The sequence below is a fragment of the Tachypleus tridentatus genome, chromosome 9 (genome assembly GCF_004210375.1).
Source record: "Tachypleus tridentatus isolate NWPU-2018 chromosome 9, ASM421037v1, whole genome shotgun sequence".
Lineage (NCBI taxonomy): Eukaryota > Metazoa > Arthropoda > Merostomata > Xiphosura > Limulidae > Tachypleus > Tachypleus tridentatus.
Window position 1 is genome coordinate 44,759,275 of NC_134833.1, and position 25,700 is coordinate 44,784,974.

Sequence of the window (25,700 nt, forward strand, 5' to 3'; positions counted from 1 at the left end):
TGTCTGTAAATGGTCACATTCAAACTCTTTCTTAACATGAAGATGGCCTAGGAAGGTCAAAATATTGTTCTCTCCTTATCAGTAAAAGGGTTAATACCCAAAAAAGCCATTCTGAGATACAGGATTTACCTTACATTTTACATGTAAAGCCACTCCTCTCCCCTCACTTTAGCACTTCATTCCTTTTAAATAACCTACAATTCTATATTTTAAAAACGTTTCTGTTATCAAAATCAGCTACATTTAATGTTTCAATTATACCCATTATATCAAATGCTCCATTCCTACCTGTGCTCTAAGGCCATTTGTTTTATTTCATATTCTTCTAGCATTATAATATAACAATTAAACATACCTTTGAAACTAATTCTGTATTCAACATCCCACACTAAACTCTTTTCTACATCTTCTTCTTTTTTGCATTCACTTTATCCTGGCTCTCACCAATGTATAGTCCTAATTTAAAACTTCCCTTAGAGCTGAATTTATAGCCCTTCCAAACAAGCCTGCCCCTACCATTTTTAAATGTAAACCATCCATTTCAAAACCTATCACAAGTTGCAACTCCCAAATTATTAATGATTATATAGGCCTATACAATAAAGTGATAAATTGTTCCCCCTGGGTTTGAAAGGGGTGAAAAGAAAATTTCTAGTGAGATACAAATAAATTTTGATAATAAATAAAAGACATAGTCCAAATGGTTACTTGCAATACTCATGCTCGTGCTTGAAATAAAAAATATTTGTATCTCCGACGTCTACCAATAGTTTGAGTGCGGTGCTTCTCCATTCTGTGTATGTGGGGGAATCCATAGTTACGTCATCAGTGCTTGTCAACCAATCAGCGCTCACGTAAATGGGTATTTCTCGTTTTATAAGTGGCATAGAAACACCAATGCGATCGTTCACAAGATGGAAAAAACAGGCCTCGTTCACCAGATTGTCTTGTTTCTGGCAAATCTAAAAGAACTAAAACTGTGAATCAAAAATTTAGGAAAGAGTATAGTGCAAAATATCCAGTCATTTCATCGAAAGTCAGTGACAGTCATGCATTTTATACAGTTTGTCTCGTTGATTTTTCTTTGGCACATGGAGGGATAAATGATTGTTCCAGACATATAAAATTGGCACCTCACCAACAAAAGGCTGAGGCAAAGACAAAAACGATGTAGATAACAACATTTATGAGCAAGAATTCAGAATACAAAACCATAAATGCAGAAGTGATGTTCAAGCAATTCTACATTGCTTATAATTTACCCTTAGCTGTAGCCAATCATGCAGGACATCTGTTCAGAAAAATGTTTCCAGACTCTTACATATCAAAAAAATATGGCTGTGCTAGAACCACAACTACAGCCATTGTACAAATGTTGGGTTGTGAAGATAACAAAATGATTTCAAGCATACTTACTAACAGTGTTTACAGTTCAGCCACAGATGAATCCACAGACACGGATGACTCAAAACTGTATCCAGTGGTTGTAAGATATCTGTACGGGCTCTGTCTACAATCATTATGCTCAGTCATTTGAAATAGTTGGCATCTCTGATATCTTTCAAAAATGTTATAAACTTTTTCTAGGTTGTCTAGCTTTTAGTGTTACACAATTTGATTTGCTTATTTGCTTTTATTTTACCTCAATTTAGACAATTAGAACAAGAATACAAATTCTATAGGCATAGCTATACGTACCTATAAAGATGGATCCAAGCTATAACCAGAAACTGGGGCCAAAGGAGATGGACTCAAGCAGACACTGGATGCAATAGTGGGGACAGAGATAGGAGAAGGGGTTGATTTGTCTATTCTTTTATCCATAAAGAGCAAAAAGACTCTTCACGTGGTAAGAATATGACTCTGACTGAGGTACAGAAAGATGTCTGCACTCTCACTGTAGCAAAGGGACATATGTTCGAGATATAGTGCGAGACAACACCTTCCAAGCCTCTAGATAAGAAATGTCATTTACAGTAAGTAAATATTGTACCTCTTTCGCCTCGACTCACTTAAGGCAATAGTGAAAATAACAAATGATGCAGTGAGAGTCCAGTTGACAGTGATAGGTATCATGGTCTTTGCCATCACAATAAGCATGCATCAAAGAACCACTACAAAATCCTTTGAATGTCCAAATCACTGACACTGGAAACATCTGAAAGTGCCAGGAATATATGGCTGTACCTTACAGCTAAGATAACTTGCCTTGACAGAAGCAAATGATTGTAGTTATGTAAACATCAAAATCAGAATATTGGTCTGCAGCATAATTCCATCCTTGTTAGAGAATGTGCATCGCACAACATAAAATCTTTGGCTGGAAAAACCAGCAAGGATCTCTAACATGGGAATGTTCTGTACATCCCTCTTTATGATAATTCCTCATGAGAAATTCAAATTAGCTTGGGGAGTAACCTCCACTGATATGTCCCCACTAAGGAGTCCTGTGAGGGGAGGCACTACAATGCCAAGCAAACATGCAGAAACAACTACAAAGCCAAGCAGAAATGACAAGACTTCGTGAGTACCATATCCAAACACCAATCAGACATGAGGTCCCAATGAGAATGTCCAATATTGGTACTTAGTCAGTCCTAGTCCAACAAGACCAGCTGACTGGCCAGTGAGTAGTAGGGTCAGGGGCAAAGTTACTCATCTCATCTGTTAATGTTTAATAAATATCACCATACTGGTGCTGTTATGCTTGTTTTTAAAATATACAATACTCTCACACTGATCTTCTGTAAATTAAAAACATTTCCAATTAAATGACAAAATTAGGGTGGCACTCAGTACAGGGCACACCACTACAATGCAGTAATGATCAAATTCAGCCCTCAAAAAATATCAATAGACATGCACCATTTCTGGCTGGATAATGAGGAATAATATTCTACATATGCTCATTTTTGATTGAGTTTTAGAGCCAAAAATGTGTGAAAAATCTATCTCTTTGATAAGAGTTAGGAAATTTTTGGATTTTCATGGTCTTGCTGTGACCTTGACTAATCACTTTTAACTTGGGTTATAGTCTACAAGTATATGAACTTTCATCTAAATCCATTCAGCATTTCAAGAGAAAACTTGATGACAAAACAACACATAAATAAATGAAAACAAATTCTGTCATCTTTGGTGTCAGAGGTAAAATTGTTTACTCTCATCAATAAAGGTAACAACACATTAAATTCTTTATAGCACTGAAATACTAAATCTCACCTTTGCTTCATGAAGAAGTCCATCCACTGTTTTCTCCATTTCATGAGTTGTGGAAATTATTCTTTGAGAAAAATCTTGAAGGAAATTCAGTAGCTAAAAATCAAAACATTTAATATGACTTATTAAAAAACACCATTATATAAAGTAATAAAAATGTTATTTTGCTCTTAAATAAAAATATAAAAATCACATTTAAAGAGTTTTTATTTAAATAAAATGTTTTTCAACCATTTTTCTATATGAATAATAACTTTCAAACTTATATCACAGAAAAAGATCCAATAAATAAAATACTACTGTTATTTTTTAACAATTTTAATAAGGTTATATATTCAGTATTATTCACTGAATAAAGAGGAATGATACAACTCTTGTGCCACTACTTGCTTTTCTGCTTTTGAACTTCACAGTAGCATTGACCATGATGACATATCAAATCTGCAGTATAAAAGACAGTTGTTCTTAATGCTCCATTTAGGATGGTCCCACAGGTTTCATTAGCAGCAGTCCTGTTTTGTTAATTTACTAGTTCTTTACATTATTTTATTTCAAAACATAATTAAAAATCTAAAATGATTACTAATTCTCTAAATGCTTACAGGATACTACTCTTCCTTAAATAAAAATCACAACATTTCTAACTTTTTTACATAATAATTACTACAAAGAACTACCTTCATGTGAAAACAGAGTATCTCTTTATACTTTTATCCATTCTCTGACAATGCAGGAAACCTATAAAATGAGCAGTTTTCATGATGCCTTATTACTCTTTCCAAGGTTATTCTTACTCTTTTGTAAAATGAAAGTTGAACACTAACTGACAGATCTAGGTTTGCAATGAAAAGTGATAATCTCTTATGCAGAGGTTAAGTTGCCTCACAAGAGTTTGCAAAGGTTTCCTTTACTGGTGTAACCAATGGCCATCTCATTATATACTATTCTACTGATTCTCTATCTTTTCCTTTTCTTGTTTCTTTTTTTTTTGCAGTTTCACTCTTTCTGAATGTCAATGAAGCATTTCTTGCTTGCTGCTTTCCTCTTATTAGTGCAGAAGAGGTTAATATCATTCTAGTAAGGTTGCATAGGGTTTGGTAAAGGGAATTCTGTTGTGAGGTTCCTCATTCAGTCATACTTCAACCTTACTTGCAAATATTATGTTGAAAGTATTGTCTGTTTACAGCTCACTAATTTCAGTGATCCAGAGAAAAATTTACTATATTGCTTCCAGCTCTACTTTCATGCCACTTGAGGAAAGCTTAAATGTTTCACTATCCTTGTACAGAATACTGTTCTTCTGCAAAATGATGAAAACCTACCCAACTAGTTTGATCACTGTATGTGCCATAAGAAACATCTGTGCCTATGATGACAGGTTAGTTTCCACAATAATCTATAAGTGGTGATGAACACATTTTTCTGCCTCACTGGTGACTCTACCCTTTGTCTAATTTTCACAGCTTGTATCTTAACGTTTATTTCAAAACATCATTAAAAGTATAAAACTTGAAATTTTCTAAAGGTTAAAAGAAAAATTATTTCAATTTTAATAAAAATTGCTACACTTCTACCTCTTTCACATAATAATTACTCTGAATAACTACTTTTATGTGAAAAATAGGGGCATCTGAGATACATTTGTGAGAAATTATCTACACAGTAGGACCATAGCACCTGTCCACCACTGATTGTCATCTGAGAAAACATTTAAGAATTTCCCTACTTTTTTGGTGTTAATGGGATAATTGTAAAACTGGATTGTCTTAAATGATAAAAGCAGTATTATGGTCTGTACACATAGCTCTAAATTTTGCCTGTAAATGCTGTTAAATATGAAATGAAATTTTAATGGGAGTGGCTAAAGTACATTCCATGGCAATCATACTGATCATCACTAGTACATAATCCAGGAGGGAGCACTTAATTCTTTGGTAAAACATAAGAATTTGATGTTTTATATTCCACTGTAACTTTAAGTGCCTTGATGCCTTTGATAACTACGACTATCATGGTGATGATGTGGCAGATAAAATTACATTGTTTATCAGAGACAGAGGCTACTAAAAAGTTTAAGTTAACTTCTCTAACAATGAAAACAAATTGATGAACAAAAATGAGAGATACATGAACATAAGCAACAATTTAATAGCTTCTGAGTATATCCTATTAGTCTCCAGTTTTGGTTTTGGTTCAGGAAGTCAGTGGTGACGCAGCATAACTGAGCCAATTAGATGAAGGACCTACTTGTAGACTGGACAGTGAAAGCTATTTTAAGTATTGAAGGTATACCAAAAAGCACAAAAATCCATGTTTTGGGGTTGATGAACAATTCTCTGGCATTTCTTAATACCAGATAAGTTTGTACAACCTTGGTGTTTCTCAAAGTCAGATAAGTCTGTACCATTGCCCTCCAATATTCTGTAGTCAGACAACTCTGCATCAATTATTTCAACAAAAGCTAAATTGTGATTGGAAAACATTACTGCCATGCAGCCACTCTACCATTTCAAAAGGCAGTGTCTGTAAATTTCAACTGGCATTGTCTCTAGTCTAACAACATATATTTATGATGTTTGAATAAAAATTCTAATTGGAACTGGCTTACATTATATATATATATATTTCAAATAATAATTTTGTGGATAACTTGTTTAACACAGAGTCAGAACTAATGAATCTGATAGAAGGTTAGTTTAATTGAAGAAGTATCTCAGTAAAACTATATATCTCATGCAGACCTGTTCTTTGAAAATTTGGGAATTTTAGAGTTAATGAATATTTAGATGCTTTGGATATGAATGTTGACTAATTTCTTGAATATTATTTTATCTGTTTCTGAGTCACTTTTTTGTTTTGTATGTATGTTCCTTCAGTTGGTAGTCTGCTCAATCAGCTACATTAAATATCTTTATTAGAAATAATCAAAATTATATATTTTATTTCTATGAAACTACATATTTTTAGAATGGTTCTTTTCAAATTTGAAATAATTTCATCCATTAGTTTTATTTTTAGAACAAAATATAACTATATTAATGTTTGTATACAAGTGTGGATTAAGGCAAGAGTTCTTACCGAGTGTAAAACAATGACTTAATGGCGTGCTTGTATATTCATTAAATATATTTGGGAAGTCATAAAATTACTCACAGCTTTCACAGTTAAACTGAAGGCATGAACTTTGTCACCTTCTGCCAGTATTATATTAAACATTCACAAAAAGTCAAATCTAATGATAATACTCATAAAAACAAAATTTATATTGTTTAAAGCTACCAAAATGAAATAAAAGACGTAACATTTTTGTTTCTAAATTATATTTCTTATTCTTCAGAAACTATACAACTGAACTTATCTTTTATATTTGCTCTGTATGAAGAAGTCTCTAAAATACATCAAACTATCGTAAGTTGAAATAAAATGATAAATTTCATTATCTCAATCAATAAAAAAATATGCAATAATCCAAAACAACACTACAAATGGTTTGACAATGTGTGTGTGTCTGTGCGAGTTAATTATGGTTTTGAATCACATTTCTATAAAAGGTTAACATTTCCCCATGAAGTGTAATACTCTAGTATATAGGATCCCACCCATGGCAGACCACACCTCATCTGTACCAGTTATACTCTTCATTCATTACAAAGAAACATGTCACTAAAATGAGTAAGAAAAAAAAATACATGTTCAATTTGTAATTTGAAGTGTCAGATAATGTACAGTTGCTAGGATGTGCCAGACCATGTTCTGTGGGTAAATTCCACTTCCAAACCAGATGCCATCAGGTATTTGTTTTGCAGTGCAAAGTACAAAAACAATTTTGCCTTGAGAAGCAAAAATTGACTTGTTTTCCAAAAACTTGGGCATGGTATGAGTGCATGCTCAACTCAGTACACAACCATCACCAGGTTCTCCAGGAGCTTTACATTTAAGTGACAGTAGGAGGGAAACATGCATGCATGTTGGGTTAACTCCAGTTCAAAACCAGGCAGCATTCTGGAATTCGTTTTCAAGCTAATTGTAGAAGGATAGTCTCTACCAACCACATGTGGCAGAACTTATGTCAGCTTGTACTGCACCAATTCAATACTACTCTTAAAACCAACACAGAGGTAGTAGCAGGATAGGGAAAATCCAGCCAGAGAGGTGAACTACATGTGGTAAATTCCCAAAGTCCTAAACCAGATGACATCAGGAATTTTAATTCCAGTCCATGGTAGGAGGAGAGTATTCACCATTTAAGCCAATAGAACAATAGCACCCTACTTGACCAACTGGAATTCATCACACTCAGGAGGAAGCCTCCAATGGTCCACCACAATGGCTAGGAATTGCAAGGATTCCTGCACCCAACTGGAAGAGGTGGTGGAACAACACAGTGGAAAGTCTAGAGAAACACCACACCATAATAGTGCAATGAATGATCAAGAAACCCTATTTTGAAAAGTATAGCAATCCTAATTATTCCACGAGTTGCTTCCTGTAGGAAAAAATGGGTAAAATAGTGAAAAGGAGCTAGTCATCCATATAATGATGAAACCAAAAATCTTGAGTATGAAAAGGTTCTGATAACACAACAAAAGACATATGGCACCAATGTGAAACTGGAAGGTAAAACATGGAACTGAAACACATGACTTTGTTATCAAACTAAAAGTAACATCTTGATGCAGAAGATCCTGAAGTAGGGAAATAGGCCGAGAAGATGGGGGAGGGGAGAAAATTGTTCTTAGGTGCATTACTTAATCATCAAATAAAGAATTATTTAGTGTAGTAGTATAGTATCATTGGTATACAAGTAGGCTTAAATTTCTTCAACAGTGTACAGTAAAATAAAAAAAGACCAAGTATTATTTTTCTTGTCTTTCATATGCATTCTTTATTAATTATTATAAAAGTAACTAAAATTTTAAAAATTTGAAACTTGATAGGTTAGATTAACAAGATAATGAAAATAACAGTGATTCTTTAAGAGACATGCTTGCAAGTATCTCATGCATTTCATAATTTGATATGGTGATATGAACTGCACATTTACTAAGACACAACATATGTGGCAGAATTATTAGTTAAGACAAAATTTAAAGTTCAATAAAACAATAAAAATATAAATAGGTGTATACATTTAAGAGCATTATGCTATTTAGGATAAAAAATTGTTTTCTGTAACAAATAGTAGTTATTCTAGAAAGGAAAAAAAAAATTACCTTTATTTTATATTTTGTTTTAGTGGTTATGAGGTCAGTTATATTGATCAACTCTATTTAGTTACATTAAAGAAAACAACAGATTTAGTAATAAGTTTTTCTGAAAAAAAACATTCATTGTTTATGCAGAAAGTTTCAAGGATCATGCAAATGACGGTTAAAAATTTTCAGATGAAGAAAATTATTTTTTACCTGAACATGAAAATTACTTTGCACTTGGAACATTCAACACTTTGACTTCATACATTTATGGACAAACTTTTTCATGTACACAAAAACCAAAACACTTTACTGAAAGCTTGCCAAATTTGGTGAAGCAACATTATGTACTTTTAGATTTATTATATGTATAACTGCATAGTGCCATAATGATTAACAGGCTGTGTAAAACAAACACATTGATACAGAGATAACCTCTTGTATTTTTTTAATATTTAAATCAGAATCTGGATTATTTTTGGCAATTTTAGTCAAAAGATATTAAATAGTTCTGGCCAGATTAGAACACAGTTGAGTGTACTCCACATACATATAATCTTTGAATCGGTGTTCCTTTCCAAATTCTGACAAAATCTATTGTACAAAAACAGATGGTACACAAATGCACAACAAACAAAAATACTTGTTACATGCTAAAATAAAACAATGTGAAGGTTTAGGGTACATAAAAGTTAAGTCTAAAAAAGCTCTTAAATCTCTCTTAACAAAGTCTTACACCTAAAAATGTAGAAGTCTGTTAATCATAATTTACTTTCTCAAAACCAACTTGACTTCATATACAATAGTAATACTAAACAATACCAAGATTTTGTATGGCTCCACGTTTGATGAATGGTTCTGTATTAACAGCCACCTGTACCCAAAGGTACAGCCACCTGTACATGTTAACCAATTCATCAACAAGAACAATACTGTCTCTTACAATATTGCAAGTAACCTTTCCCATAAAAGAACACAGATTATGGTTGACTATTTAATATACTAGAGAAAGGAAGAGTTAGTAAACTGAAGCACCTCACTCAGAACTTGGAAAAACACAATTTTTTTTAAATGTGCATAACTACATAGGGAGCTAATGCATAGTACCATCTTGTACTACAGTACGAAACAAAAAGTTTTCATTAAATTTAGAAACATATGAAATACACAATGCAATAAAATGTTAATCACTGACAAAATCCACAAAAGTTCATAATCCACCTGCATTGTGTATCTGAATTATTGTAACTCTGATACTGCACTGAATGTTTTTTTGTTTTTTTTTAAATTAAAACAGTTTGTATCAATGTTTCTTACTTGAAATCTTATGCAAGGAATGTTGCATGAGACAAAACAGTTTTTAGAATTTGGACATTTAACCAAATACTAACAAAGGGGTAAATTCATGGTTGTTTTCAAATCTAGCAAAAAACAATACTTCTAATTTTTGAAAATACAATAGAGCAAAAAGAAGTTACATTGTAAAGTAGCAAAAATTTAACAAAACAAAACAAATTTTTAAGTCAACTTTTATCTATTTAAAGGCTTAAAAATAGAACTCTACTGGAAAAATCTATTCTTGCAGAAAAAGCTGGTCTCCTAGATGATTCATTACCTAAACTACTTGAAAATAAAATGTACCCACACCCATATTTTGAGGCATATTAATTGATAGTAGGTGCTAACTTCCAAGTTAATAGAATTGTAACCAAAAAATAGTTATTAAAATATATCTTAACAATATTGCCATGCACAGAGAAAAAAATATGACAAGATTGACGGACCGTAACTTTTAATATCAATGAGACGTAAAAGAGCCAAGCAATGAGAGAAACACCTATAGACAAACAAATTATTACATGGTAGCTTCAGAAAGAACCTTATATAAAAGGAAAGAGCCAAATGAGCCAAAGAACAGAAGCACTTAATGAGCTAAAAACAATTCAATACGAAAAAAAAAAGAGAGAAATCACTCCAAAGAAATGAAAGTGACCTTAGTGAAGAGTTAACTATTAGATTTAGATTGATTAAGAAATGGGTTAGAAAACTTCATGGAAGTGTTTCATCAAGCAGCTAGTCTACACAGAAAGATCATGTCAGCTAGTCTGTTAAAAAAAGTTGAAATGAAAACTTTTACTGTGATAAGCTTACTGATAGAATAATGATAGATCTCCAGGCCCTGCTGATAAAGGTAGGAGTCAAAGTTTACACAACTCACAAAAAAAGGAGTGAAAGTTAATTCTTCAAATAAAGTCAATGAACTGGTAACTAAAATTGTGAATAATTGTGAGAAACTGTTAAGAATAAATAATGCTGCAAAAATAAATATCTACCATAACCATCTTGGTCATTTACTGTTATTAAAAGAATGCATCATTTTTCATCTTTATAGAGGTAGTAGAAGAGGAAGGTAAATAAATTGTGGTAACTATCAAGAAAGGGGAAAATCTAAGGGAAATAAAGGACTCCTTCAAGAGAACAGATTTCAAGTAAGAAACATTGATACAAAATATGTTTTGAATTGAAAACAAAAATAAATGTATTTCTCTTAAATCAAAAAAGTAAACTTAATATTAAACTTATAGCAATTTTATGATTGTTTTTTTAATTACTAGGTGACTAGTTCCAATAAGGAAAAACTTGCAAAAAATACTAATGCAACATTTATTAGAAGTTTGCTAGTATTCATTATTATTTTAAAAAACATCAGTACCTAGTAATCTTTCAAAACATCTTGAATGCTTCAAGAAACACATTGATAAACACTCACAACAAAAATTAATAAATTACTTTTCATTCTTATTGTCATATTTCACTTTCAATACATTGTTATTGTCATTATATTTTACTTTTAATAATTCATTCAATCCCAACTTTGTTAAACTATTTACAGTACTCAAACTAATTATAAGCAACAGCCTAAAAATACTACACATTAACTTACCCCTGAATCTCCTGCTAATGTCCAATTTCTGCTGTGTTGTCTCATTATGTCTGTTGCCCATGGATATTCCCAAGACTGATTACCTTCTTTTGCATTATCAGTAAATACTGGTCCATTGGTCTAAAATGTAAATAATTAGATTATACACCAATAATGTCCAGACTAAGACATCAGTTATGAAACAAAAATGTTTTACCTATAATGTTCCATAACCAAAAAACTTCAATTAAAATATTTAAATATTAGATATTCAAATGAGATTTTCAAAACATTTAGCCTCAGGAAATTTAATGTACAATTTTGTATTCTGCATGCAGAAACAAAAATAAGGATCAAATTCTAATTTGAAAGTTTGTCATTTGTCTGTCAATTCACTATCTTTACACATGTTCAAGAACATGTATTATATACAAATTGTAAAACAGCAGCCAAAATGTCTAACCATTATTATTATTATTAGCCTACATCATTGCAATTTAGGCTTACTGGAATTTACAAGTACTCAGCAATTCATTATTATTGTAACTCATCAAAATGAAAGTGTCATAGATGGCATGGTCATATTCAAAGCAAATCATTTCAGGACCTGGTGATGAAATACATTTAAACACAATAAAAGGTTTGGCAACTTGGTAGGTAATACTTCTAAAATATTTTTAAGTGTAACATTATTAGTTAATACTTTTGATACAATGTGTATGTGTGTGTGTATGTGTATGTATACATTTCACACTATTCTGCAAACAAAAACAATAAAATAGTATTTCTAAACTCTGAATTAATGGAAGTTGAAACATGTCCAAAACTTGATACATTTTTTGTTAAATTACTGTGATGTTTCCATTGAACTCCCTGGTCAATTGTCTTCTTTCTAACTATCAGCTGAATACATATACTTTAGCTGAGTACGAAATTCAATTTATGGATTTTAAAAGCCAAATAAATCAAGCACTTTTGAATAGTTGACTGTTACTTCTGAAGAAGAACAGTTAAATATCATAAAGTGCTTATATTTTTTGGTCTTTTGATATATTCTTTATTATTGTTATGATCCTTTGTCATCATTCTTTCATGAAGTGTGCTTGTCTGGTTAATTATTTGTAACATGTTTTAATAATTTAGGTTTCCTCAAGATGGAGACATGAAACAGTATCTGGACCATTTAAACTTGGATAATTTCATTTAGGCTTATTTTTATTTTGAGGGTATCAATATACACTTGTTATATATCAAGAATATTTTCTAACAACATGAGTTAATATATTGTGAGTGTATGACAGGCATGCATACCATGGATTTTCTACCTTCTGATTTTAGGGAAGAAATGTAATTTTTTTTGTTTAACCTTAGTATATGCAGTTATTGCATAACACATGATCACAATAAACCATATACTTTCTTTTAGTTGCCTTTGTTTCTTTACTGTTCTCTTGAGATAATACCTGTTCTGTCTATTAGATACACTGCTGCTAATTGTACAAGAAAGTCAAATATAGCAGTTCTTTAGTGGTAAATTATATATCTGGAGGTTATGGCCTCTGCAATACTGAATAAGAGTGATAAGTTACATTGTTAGCACTTGTTACTATGGGTAAATCTGACATTTATTGTTAAGTAAGAAATGTTAAATTTGAAAACTACAAAACAGTGTTTAAATGCATCAGTTGACAGGAAAAACTTCTACTAATCATTTCACATATCCTGTAGCACAGGGGTTCCCAACTGGTGGGTTCCGACCCCCCCCCCCCGGGGGGTCGCAAAGGTGTGGCAGGGGAGTTGCGTAGCCTTGGCAGGGGAGTCGTGAAGCCTTGTTAGAAGTAGCTTGGGATAACATTAATTTTATTTCAACAATTACATTTTCATGCTCTTACATTTTTTTTGTTTCTGTTGCAAAGCAAAACGTGTGCTACGTTAGTTCAATGTCATTAGGTGATATTATTGGTGTATGTATGTGTGCCTGTGAGTGAATGTGCCTGTGTGAATGTGTATGTGTCTGCAACTGTATGTATGTGTGTACTAGTGAGTAGCGAGTATGTGAGTGCACGCGCATGTATGTATGCTTGTGTGTCTGTTTAGCTGTGATTAAGTGTGTGTGTGCTCGCTGTTGACACGTGAGTCACATGTCCGTTGCTGATTGGTGGATGACGAATCGCGCGACTGGCCATGCTCCCTTCCCTCCCAATACTTACCCCATCATTACTCTACCTGCACCCCCCCACAAGTAGTCAGTGTAAGATCTACAGTTGCCAAAGCGTTCATTATTCAATATTTTTATTTTATTTTAACAATGAGATAAGTAAGCAGTAGAGGTGAGTTGTGTTCATGGCTAAACGGTGCAGATACTCAGAATGCTACCTCAACATTGGCTTCACCACTGTGCACGCCAACGACGGCATCGAGAAACCACAGTGTGTTTTGTGTCATGCTGTCCTGAGTGCAGAGTCAATGAAACCATCAAAACTCAAGCGTCATCTCGAGATGAAACATCCAGAACACGCAAAGAAGGGTTTGGATTTCTTCAAACGGCATGAACGGTGTCTTAAAAGCCAAAGAATTGATAGAAGTGGGTCGTTTCAGCAGTAGAGTGCAGCCGTAGTGGAAGCTTCATATGAGATTGCATTTGAAATTGCTAAACAAAAAAAGCCTCACACAATTGGTGAAACACTTCTTAAACCCTGCATGATGAAAGCAGTAAATCTTATTCTTGGAGAAGCCAGTGCAAAGAAGATGCAGCAAGTATCCCTGTCAAATAATACTATACAGAGGCACATTTCTAAAATGTCTATGGATGTGAAGGAACAAGTTTATACTGAAATCAAGGGTTCCCCTTTGTTCTCCATTCAGCTCGACGAGTCAACAGATGTAAGTTCATGTTCTCAGTTCCTTGTCTTCGTGAGATACATTAATTCAGGTGACATCAAAGATGAATTCTTATTCTGCAGTGCACTTGAAACCACAACAAAAGCTGATGATGTCATGGAAAAAGTTTCAACTTTTTTCAAGACGAAGATCTTCAATGGGAAAATGTGTGTGGGGTTTGTACGGATGGGGCACCGGCTATGCTGGGATCGAAATCAGGATTCCAGTCAAGAGTGAAGAAGCTAGCACCTCAAGCAAAGGGCATCCACTGCATGATTCACCGATACGCTCTTGCCAGTAAGACTCTCCCTGCCTCTCTGCAGGAAGTGCTTGAATCTGTAATCAAAATTGTAAATTATGTGAAGACTCAACACTCGCCTATTCAAAGAACTATGCAAAGACATGAATGCTGACCACGAAGTCCTTCTCTTCTACACAGCAGTACGTTGGTTGTCGAAAGGAAACGTTATTAATCGTGTCTTTGAAATGAAAGATGAAATAAAGCTATTCCTGGAGACTCAAGAAAGAAAAGATCTTGTAGCTCACTTCGAAGATGAAGCATGGAATAAAAGGGTTGCGTACCTAGCAGACATTTTTGACCAGCTGAACAAGCTCAATTTGAAGCTTCAAGGAAGGGAAACACGTTCTCCTTTTTCAAGATAGTCTTCGGGCCTTTGTTTCCAAACTGCAGAACTGGCATCAGAAAAACCAATCTTGGAAACATCGCTATGTTTGAAAAACTTTGTGGAGTGACGGATGAGTCTCAGATCCAACTGGATCAGTTCCTCAAGGATGAGATTACCGAACATCTTCAGTCTCTAGAAAAGGAAGTCGAGCGTTACTTCCCTGAGCTATCACAGGAACAGGAGGCCCTGGTAAGGAACCCATTTTGTACTAAACTTGATGTATCCAGCATCCCAGATGATATCCAAGATGAATTTCTGGATCTAAGGAACGACTCTTCAGCTCGTGATCTCTTCAAGGTGAAATCTGTGACTCAGTTCTGGTGCGCTATGTTTCAGTCATACTCCAAAGTCAGCATGATAGCTTTACGTGTCCTTGTTCCATTTGCTTCTACCTACTTGTGTGAGGCAGGATTTTCCACTCTTGTCAAGATAAAAACAAAGAATAGGAACAGATTGGATGTTGGAGATGACACGAGACTGGCTCTAACAAACGCTCGGCCACGAATTTCAAAGCTTGCTGCTGAAATGCAACATCAGGCATCTCACTAGCTGGATTGGATAGCTGTTCAAACCTATGTTAATATTATTTTAAGAAATATATGTTCTTTTGTGAATTCAGGTTGGACCAATGTGATTTAATTTGCTAATAAATAATTACAGAATTTTAAAAATATTTTTTTAGATGTTTCTTTCCCTCTCCTTCACAGAAAATAAAAGAAAAATTAAGCTGCTGATAGTAAGCCCTAAGTAGGGGGTCACATGGGTTTCAAACTTTTAGGTAAGGGGTCGCGGGTGCCAAAAGGTTGTGAATCCCTGCTGTAGCAGGAGACCATTCATTCAGTGCCTAGAAATCATATATATATATATACACACACACACACACACACACATACATTGTATTGCTCACTGTTTTAAATAAAGTTTGCTTTCATTTTGTATAACACATGATTATCTGTCTCTATTTCTTTGCTTGAAATCAGGTAATTTAGTTAGATTCAGACTAATTCTTTCATTATAAAGTAGATCTACTTACATTTTTTAAACAGCACAAAATAGGTGGTAAGGACAAATTCTAGTGCTGCGATTACAGTATTTCATTGCAAAGTTTTTTTTTATTCACTAACCTGTACATTTCCCTTTTTAGTAAGAACTGCAAAAAAAAAAACAGTTTGTTGCTCTGCTGCTGTAGGCCATGGTATAACTATTATTTGTCTGATTGTCAGGATCCCCAAATATGTCCACTTTCCCATATCCACAATATTGAAAGCATCTCAATCAGACATTTGGAACTCCCCTCAGGATTTGGTTAAGACACAACTAAGAGAGTGTAACAAAGTCAGAGCCAAACTATCCATTTTATTCAACCAAGTGGAGGATCAATAAACTAATGGGGTGAGTTTGAATTTCAGATGTAAACTACCACCAAAGGTTTGACCAGTTATATGGATGACTGTGTCATCTGCATGATAAAGTTTATTTTGCATTACCTGCAGCACATCAGGAAGACATATTAGTAAGACCATGAGATATCAACTGAATGTAAGAGACATCCTCATCTTAATCGAGGCAGATTCAATCATGACTAAGTATGAAGAGGTAAATTCAATCCAATCACTACATTAGTTTAAATGACGAGTCCTATTCAGTCATCTCCATTACTCTAGGCATGCTATTGGACCAACCAGCCACTTACATATCCTATTACTGCTCATAACCACAACACTTCAAATGAACAGGAAGAGCCATTCAGGTCTCTTCATGGCTTATATGCTACAGCCCATGATGATGCTTCTGCAAAGCTATTGGTTCAAACTGATGGCTCAGTAAGAGCTTAAAAGTCAACAGTGCCAGTACTTTTGTAAGAAGCAAAGAAGGCAAAGGTCTTAATTTAACCAATGGCACAAAATATCCAGAAGAACAAATGGCAACCATTAAATGTTACCACAATAGCTCTAAAAACAGAGCCAAAATTGGGCCTGAGCACATATTTGGGGAAGCATGAAGTACTGTAAACTGCTTACATTAAAGAGTACAGTGGTCAACCCAGCACTCTACAGGTCAGACAAAGTTTGATTAGTACCTTCAAAGGTAAAATGTCAAGAATCAAGATCTTGGTTGCCACAGGAATAGCTTGAACACTGTTAAATCTCACAGTATGTGTGTATATATATATATATATATAAAACTACATAACAGTGGGAAAGGAGACCTTACAAATCAAAGGTTTTGGGCTCAATTTCTATTGCCAATAAACTCCATCTCCAATGTTTTTATTCCAAAGTTACTAAAGCTATCTGCCACTTTCACTAATTTTTGAACTACTGACAGGAAGAAAGTACTAAATAAAGTTTAAATTTAGTTGTTCTTCATATACTTTGTGATGTTTCTAGTATATAACAACATAACTGTATTCTTTAATGTTATATAACCAAGCATATATCTACTGAATTTAAAAGTATTATATCATTTTGGAATTAATAACTATTCTTTAATGTTTATAAGAGGGTGAAGATTATGAAGCAAATTGAGTTAGGACAATGAAATAAACCTAACATATGCAAGAAGTTTTGTTAAATATTGCAGCTCTAATCCAAACCATTCATTGGGAACTGACATCCAGGTGATGGTAGGATGAGAAATCCCAATCAAAGGGGTGATCTGCAATGTGACAGATTTACTCTAAAGGAACATAATCCTCTGGATCGGACCACACAAAGAATGGAGAGCAATTTTAAACTCCAGGTCCCACTGCATGGAAGTCGATTGCATTTATAAAAATAAAAATAACTACAGAGATGTTCACAACATCACTCTCCAGGACCCACTGTGCAGAATTGAAGCATATTAATTTTTATATATGCACATCATTCCCTGGACAGGACTTCAGAGTATCCTGTGTAAACCACCACCCTGAACATCTTACCACACAGGAGTAGTTCTTATCTAGAAAATATAAACTAGGCTATTTGCACCAAACATCCAGTAAAAAGTTAAAATCAAAGTAAAATTATTAAAATTCATAAAAGGAAATTAAGGTAAAATAAAAAGTTTAATTTTTGAATTAAAAACATAAATACATTAAATTCAATTTTTACATCTAGTCCACAGCAGTAAGAAAAAAACTACAGTAATACAAGTTGTAAAGGGCTTTCTGTAGCATAACTGTAATTATCACAACTCACCAGGAAGACTAAAAGATAAGTTCAAAAACCACCATTAATCACCTAATGTTGGCCTTTCCAGTCCTGGTTATGAGTTATTTCATATTATGGCCATTTTCAGAAAGTAATACAAGTTTCAAAAGGCTTGTAGTGAAATTTTAATTATTACAACTCACCAGGATGACTTATGGGTAGTTAAAACAGCAGTGTAAGTCACCTGAAGTAGGCCTTTCCAGTTCTGATTTCAAGTTATTTGATGTTATGGCCAATTTCTAATTTCAAATCGAACTAGATGTACTTTGATTCTTAAAAGGGAATCACATTAGAAAAGGTATAATGTATGAATTAAAAACTTAAATAGCATTAAAAAGAGTAATGGCCTTTAATAAACTAAAAACATTTCCAAGGCGGGCAGTGTTACCATCACCAATAACACTGTCTAACATTATGGATAAACTTTGGGACAGGACACGTTTAAAATGGTGCCGTCATTGAGAGTTGTAATGATGGCAAGACAGTAAAATGTGGTTTATTGTAACCTGAGAGTTACTCAGACAACACATTGGTGCATCAGTCAGAGATAAAAGAAAACAATGAGTTAAAAAACTGACCAAAGCATAGTCTAAGATAAAAGAAAACAATGAGTTAAAAAACTGACCAAAGCATAGTCTAGTTAGAACAACTTCCTCTTTCCGATCCTTATGGAAGCAAGACAGACAAAGTCTAATAGAGAGTTTTATTTGGAAAAGCTTGTTTTCACGTTGCTCACTCCAAGTCGACTGCCAACTGACATGAAGCCAAGCCTTGAATACAGGATCATAATCCATGTATGGAACAGGCACAGCAGTGAGAGTGCCAGAGCAGACAGATTTAGCTGCAGTGTTGGCAAACTTTTTCCTATGAATACCAACGTGGCCTGGTATCCAGAAAAACTGAATAAAAGTAGATGTTAAAGAGAAATGGGCCAGTCGGTTTTGAATATCGATGAGAATAGGGTGTGAACTAAAGTGAAGCAATTCCAGGGCTAGTAGAGAACTAAGTGAGTCAGTATAAATAGTGCTGTTTGAGCATTGCTTAGCTTCTATGTGATCCAGGGCAAGAGAAATGACATACAATTCAGCAGTGAACAAAGAAGCTATAAAGAGGATTCTGTGCACAACCACTAAACCATAATAAATCACAACAGAGCCACACAATCACCTGATTTTGAACCATCTAAATAAACAGGGATGGAAGGATGGTTCAAAAGTTGTTCAGCAAATAACAGACAGTATTTCCAGTCGGGAGTGTCTGCTTTTCTCAGATGACTTAAAGATAGGTCACATTTGTGGGCTGTAAGAAGCCATGGTGGGATGGACTGACTAATGGATATAGCAATGTTATCCAAGGACAGACCTATTTCATCCAACTGCACCTGGATACAAAGGCCAAAAGGAGCAATGGCAGATTATCTGTTCTGAAAAGGTGTAGCCCGCCAAGGAAGGAAAACAAAACTCCAGGTGGGATGCTTTGGAAAGGAATGGAGTTTCAAAGCATATAGTAAAGACAGTTGCAAATGGCAGAGATGCAAAGGTTCATGAGACTCTGTGTATAAGCTCTGAACTGGAGAAGTGCAGAAAGCTCCAGTGCAGAGATGAAGCCCCTGATGATGAACAGGGTCCAGCATCTTTAAGGTCAAGGTCCCGGCAGAACCATAGACCAGTGATCCATAGTCTAGTTTTGATCAAATAAGAGCACAATATAGCTTTAGCATAGAATATCAATCTGCTCCCCAAATGGTGGAAGAGAGGACATGGAGGATGTGCAGTGCTCTTGTACATTTGACCTGTAGCTGCTTGATGTGTGATATAAAGGTCAGCTTATGGTCAAAGATAAGCCCCAAGAACTTTTTCTCAGGCACCACAAGCCGGAACAACTTCACATCTTGTCCCTTCAGAAGCTTGCAACATCATCTGAATGAAAAACAGTTTACCTCTATGAATGAGTTAAAAAATAGCTTTTATATTTTTTGTCTCAAAACCACCTGATTTTTATAAGCATGGTATTGAAACTCCTTTGAGACATTGGCAGACTGTTATTAAAAGTGATGGGAAATACATAACTTCTTTTTTCTTCTTTTAAATCTTAGTGTTACAAATGATATTACTTATGGGACGACCTGATACATAATAACAGTCACTAAAGAATCTGCTTGTAGGGTTATCTTGGGAATAAGCAGAGCCTTGTACTGACTCTGAGTAAATTTTTTTGTTTGTTTTTTTATGGAAATTTGAATGCATAGATTTTATACATTTCTTTAAGTGTTTGATATATATATACATATATATATATATATATACACCTTTTGGTTTTGCTTCTCTCTTCTTGTACAATTCTAATAAAATTCAATATGTTTTCATTTGATTAAGGTGTTTTACATAATTTTTTGATTTCATTCACTTTAAAATGTGTTTATGTATTTAGTTTTTATTTTGATTGTTTTGCTTTTGTTAAAAGGTTTTAACATTCTTAATATGACTCCATTTTTTTTACTTTCATACCTGTGAAAAAGTTATTTTTAATGTAGCTTATAAGAAGCACAGATTTTGATCCTTGTCAAAGGATTTGTACCATGTTTTCTTATGTTAATATAGCTTTTTATTTGTATTAATTGTTAAAATGTTAACTTGTTGAAGTGTGAAATGTTTCAGTAATGTATATTAATCACCTATATTAAAAGGGGTTATTTCATTTCCTGTTTACTGTGATAAAAACAGTTTTGTGTATGGGCATTTTTTCTTTGTTATAAAGTGTTTTATTTTTGTTTAGTACAATGATACAGAATGTGTTTGACTAACCCCTCCTAAAGAGAAAATGTTATCTTTATGAAAGAGTTTTGTTAATGTATTAATTTTCTTTGTTAAAGGGTATTTTGTATAAATGTGTTCATTTGCAACTTTCTTCATGGATTTGTTTTTGTATTGTGTATTTTTATTTGTTAAAAAGTTGTTTTTGTATAGATATATGTAAACATCATTTCACAATAGTTTGTATTATGTTTTATTGCTTAAGTGTTTAATTTTTCCATTACTTTATTAACAAGCATTTTCTTTTTCTTCTTGATTGTGAAAAACATTTTAAAATAACAGTTTGAGGATTTATGATATTTGTTGATTGAGTTGTAACTTTTTGTTTAAAGGTTATATTGTCCCTCTTGCATGTCAATATTTAAAAGTTGTGTTTCTTGAGCATGCCCCAAGTGTAAGGTTAACTGATTGGTTTTAAAATCTAATTTTAAGTTTTAAAAAAGTGTATTATGTAGGCATATCATGCATTTACTACTTTCTTCTTTTTTGTTTAATCTGCAGTTATGCAGATTTTGCATAAAACACTGATAAGAAAAACCATTAAGTTTACTTTGTTCTGACTGCCCTTGCTTTTCTTTTGTTCTACAGAAATAGTATCTCCTCAACCCAAGGGATATATTGCTGCATATTGTGCAAGACAATGACAGCAGTATCCTTTACTGGTTAAAAATGATAATATCCAGAGGTTGTGATCTTCCCAATAATAAATAACAATGATTAATGAAGTGATTAATACAAATCACCATTAGTAATACAACATTTCTCATTAAGTAATAAAAAATACATTTAAACATTACTACACATGATCTCAAATGAATTAGCTGAAGGGAAGAGATCCTGAGGAAAGAAAACTTAATCAATACACAAGTCCACTAGCAAGTGGCCATTCAATGTTCAGGAAGCAGACATACAAACACACTGTACTTGTCCATTAAATTAGACAAAAAATAATTTCAATTTTGTATAACACATCTTGTTGAGTTGTTGTTTTGTGTGTGTATGTGTATAAATTCAGTTTAGTTAATTCAGACTTACAAACTTACTTTGCAATTTATCCTTCCATTATAATGCAACCATACGTAACACTTAAGAAAATTAGGTAATCTAAGAACATCACACAGGTATGCAACATTTAATGTACAGTCTTAGCAACTTTATGTTTCAAACTGGTATTATAGCATTTATCACATTAGTTAGCTAGACCACAAATTTTGTGTTATCTCCCACTGTTATCCAAGTTGAACAACAACAACAACAAAAAAAAAAAGCCTGGCTACCTAGTGAATAAATACTTGCTGTAAACTTATAAGTGCTATAAGTTGCTACTAATTTGGCTGCCAACTTTGATTTTATTTAAGTTGCATACTCAATCATTTGCAGGCTGCATCCTTTTTTTTTACTTGCACCTAAGGTACTTTTCATTACATACCACATCTTTATGTTGATACACAAAATCAGCCACAGCAAGAAATATTTGACACTCAATAGTGACAAACATTAGCTTTAAAATCATAATTCAACTATTCAAAACAAAACTACACTTCATAGAACCACCCATTATTTAACTATATGGTGGTACCTTTTCCTCTCTAAAATAATGTTAAAACTTCCTTTACAGTAACATCATGAATCTATATTAACAGTTTCTCATCATCACCTGTATACACTTGGTATAGTCATATTAAGCATCACAGCTTAAACTGTAACTCATGTGATACTGAATATTCTTTTATAAGTACAATTTCATAAAATCTAGTAAATTTGTGCTTAAAAGTTGGCAATGAATAATCAATAATAACCATGCACCTAAAATTTGAAGTGTAAACTGCTAATTTAGTTTGCTTTGCCTAACCAATACTTATATACCTGCATGCATTTTCACCTTATAGCTCTGCTGCACTAAATTTGCTCCCTTTAATCTGAATGATAAACTAAAAAAAACTTTGACCAGTAGCTCAAGTAACTTTTTGCATAGACAAGTGCAAAAAGTTTAGTTAAAATTGAGCAGATTTTGTGGAAAAACTTTGCACATGACTTATATTTAGACCAATTTGACACCTCACTTAATTATAAGTCTTAAATACTTATCAGTGTATCAGATTTAAAAAATCCATACAAGTTAGTATGTTTTCCATCAAATAAACCTTCCATACTTTTGGTATGAAGGAAAAAAATAGGAAGAACTTCAATCAAATTTGGATATTATATCTTGTGTATTTCTGACCAGACATCCTTGAAATCTGGTATGTGAAGTAAGGGTGCAGCAGAGCACATCTACTGAACATATGTGATTGTTTGTATTATCAAAGCCTGAGCTAAATAAAATGAAAAACTTGTTAAAGTACCACTACTGTTAATAACACAAATTGTATCCTGAAGGTTGTTTAGGCTGCATGGTACACTACCATGTCTCTTGATTCAACTGGTCAATACTGACCAACAAGTGTATGTTGAGTAATAATTTTAAATTTCTGTAACTCTATTCACAGGATAAATGTTAGTAATAATTGCAGCCATGGTTTAATGCTTTACATTTTAGGTGACAACAAAACTAGTAGAATTTATGAAATATTTTTTACCAACTAATTTGATGAAATTATCTACCTATCTACCCACATTTTAAATCAGCTTAGGGATACAGGAAACAAAAATATTTTTAAGCCTGCTTCTATTAAATGTATCACAAACATCTAGGAAAACCATCATATTTTATTGTAACAACACTGAGAATTGAGTAAATGATCATCCCTCATACTGTGATTAGCATGTGAAAATATATGTAATAAAACCTCCATTATTAATTCACACCATAAACTTAGTTGTAATTTCAGAGTTGTTACTGAAGATGCTAACAGCAAAACATTTCACAGAAGTCAGAACACAGTTGTAGTAAATAAAGCCCATTTTCACAAAGAAAAATAATTTATTTTTACAAAATTCTTACAGCAGTACAACCAAATCAAAATCACATTATTATATCTCTTCCAAAATTGAACAATGTTACCTGCATACCATTTGTCATGGTGTGTGGAAGTATACGAATAGAAGGGTTTGATGCATGAAAATGAGATTCATAAGTGTTCAAATCCATATACATTTGCTAGAACTGAGTGATTGGTGAAATTTTCTGACTGACTATTAGGCTCATTAATCAACACTTTCAACCAATCAACTATTCTCACATAAGCCTCAAAAAGTTTTAATAATCACAAATAGTAATAATATAAAACATTAATTTGTGACAGTTAATAATTTCTGGTTAGTCATGATACTAACTAATTAAGCTGAACATCTTTAAATTAATTGTGATATTAATATGTTGATTATGCAGGTAGTTGGAAAAATTAAAAATAGTAATAACTGGAAAATTTTAATTTGATGATTATTTCATAATATTAATAAATTTAGTCATCATTTTAATGAATTATGTTTGTGAAATTACCAACTTCATCCTAATTTTTATTAATCAGTTATTTTTTGCAACATTAATCAATGTTCATCATATTAATTGAATGAGTAACTGCTGAGCTCTAGCATTAGCAACTTTCTTCTAATGGTTTATAAGTTTTACTTACAAAACTGCAATATTACTTAGCAATTAACTAATTTACTAGTGTTAATTCCAGGTGCTATTAATGATACATAGAGATAATTACCTCTGTTTGTTTATATTGATAATGTCTATAAACCTACCTTTACCTTTATTCGCAACAGATAACTCTCTGAATGGCTTGAGTAACTTATCCCTCATTTTGCCAAATTAATTAGGCTCCCTTTACATATTTGAATAATTAACATTAAGATAACCTGTATAAACAATCTTCCACTTACTAACTTTAAATGTCGTTTGCCAGACATGTCCAACAAACCAACTAATTAAAGTCATTCTTAATATTATCTAATATAGCTAGAAATATCCAACATTTAAGACATTTGTAAACTTTGGTAAATTTATTAATTATGCCTATCAGAACCATTAACATTAATATATGAAAAAGTAAAGGCTCAAACACTGAACCCTGAGGCACTCCACTAATAATAAAGATCCAATTAATTTGGATTAAATAACTTTTTGCTTTCTCTTATACAACCACCCTACAGACCAGTTTATTAGTCATTCCTCAAACCCATTTATGCACTATTCCTCTATCCTAAATCACTGGAGGAATTTTTTATACTTTTTAAGCAGATTTTCAAATTTTAACTTCCCAAGATCATTCACTTCTACCTTCACTAGAAAAAATGATCCTTGGTTTCAGAAACAAAACTGTCAATATACTCTGTAAGTGTAACATCAACTACTTTTGAAAACAACTTCATTTCCATACTTAAAGTTATTAATTTTGTTTGTGTGTAAACCAACCACATGATCACTGGATCTTAGAAACTTCAGGCTCTAATTTCTTTGTATTGAATTCCAATGAAAACAAGGTGAGACAACACAAATGTAAGATTTCAAAATATACATGTCATGCTTCAGTTAACAAAACATACATACTTAGTACAGTGACAGTAGGTCCAAAGGCCATTCAGCGTTCTCACTGGGCATCCACTTTTCTGACAAAATAAAAACTTAAACCTACTATTTAAAGTTTTCTAAACTGCTAGACTCCACTACTGTGGATAGCAACTGACTGATCTCCTTAGAAATATAAAATTACATTACATAGATCCTGTTTGCTTACAAATCTCAAGTGTTCGTCCTCTTGACATATTATCTTGGTTTCCTTTATTTTTGTAAAATGGTGATTAACACGTGTATATGTGATCAGCTCAAGTATGAAGTTATACTT

The 25,700-nt window shown here is 33.0% G+C and overlaps 1 protein-coding gene across 4 annotated transcripts in view; it reads right to left on the minus strand.

The window, feature by feature from the left end:
* LOC143225172 (WASH complex subunit 2-like) overlaps positions 1-25,700 on the minus strand; it is a 172,679-nt gene that overhangs the window by 146,488 nt on the left and 491 nt on the right. For all 4 annotated transcript variants that reach the window (XM_076454128.1, XM_076454129.1, XM_076454130.1 and 1 more), the window contains exons 2-3: positions 11,356-11,475; positions 3,223-3,315 (exon numbers count right to left, since the gene is read on the minus strand). In XM_076454128.1, the coding sequence (XP_076310243.1) occupies positions 3,223-3,315; positions 11,356-11,475 (213 nt within the window). The remainder of the gene's footprint in view (positions 1-3,222; positions 3,316-11,355; positions 11,476-25,700) is intronic.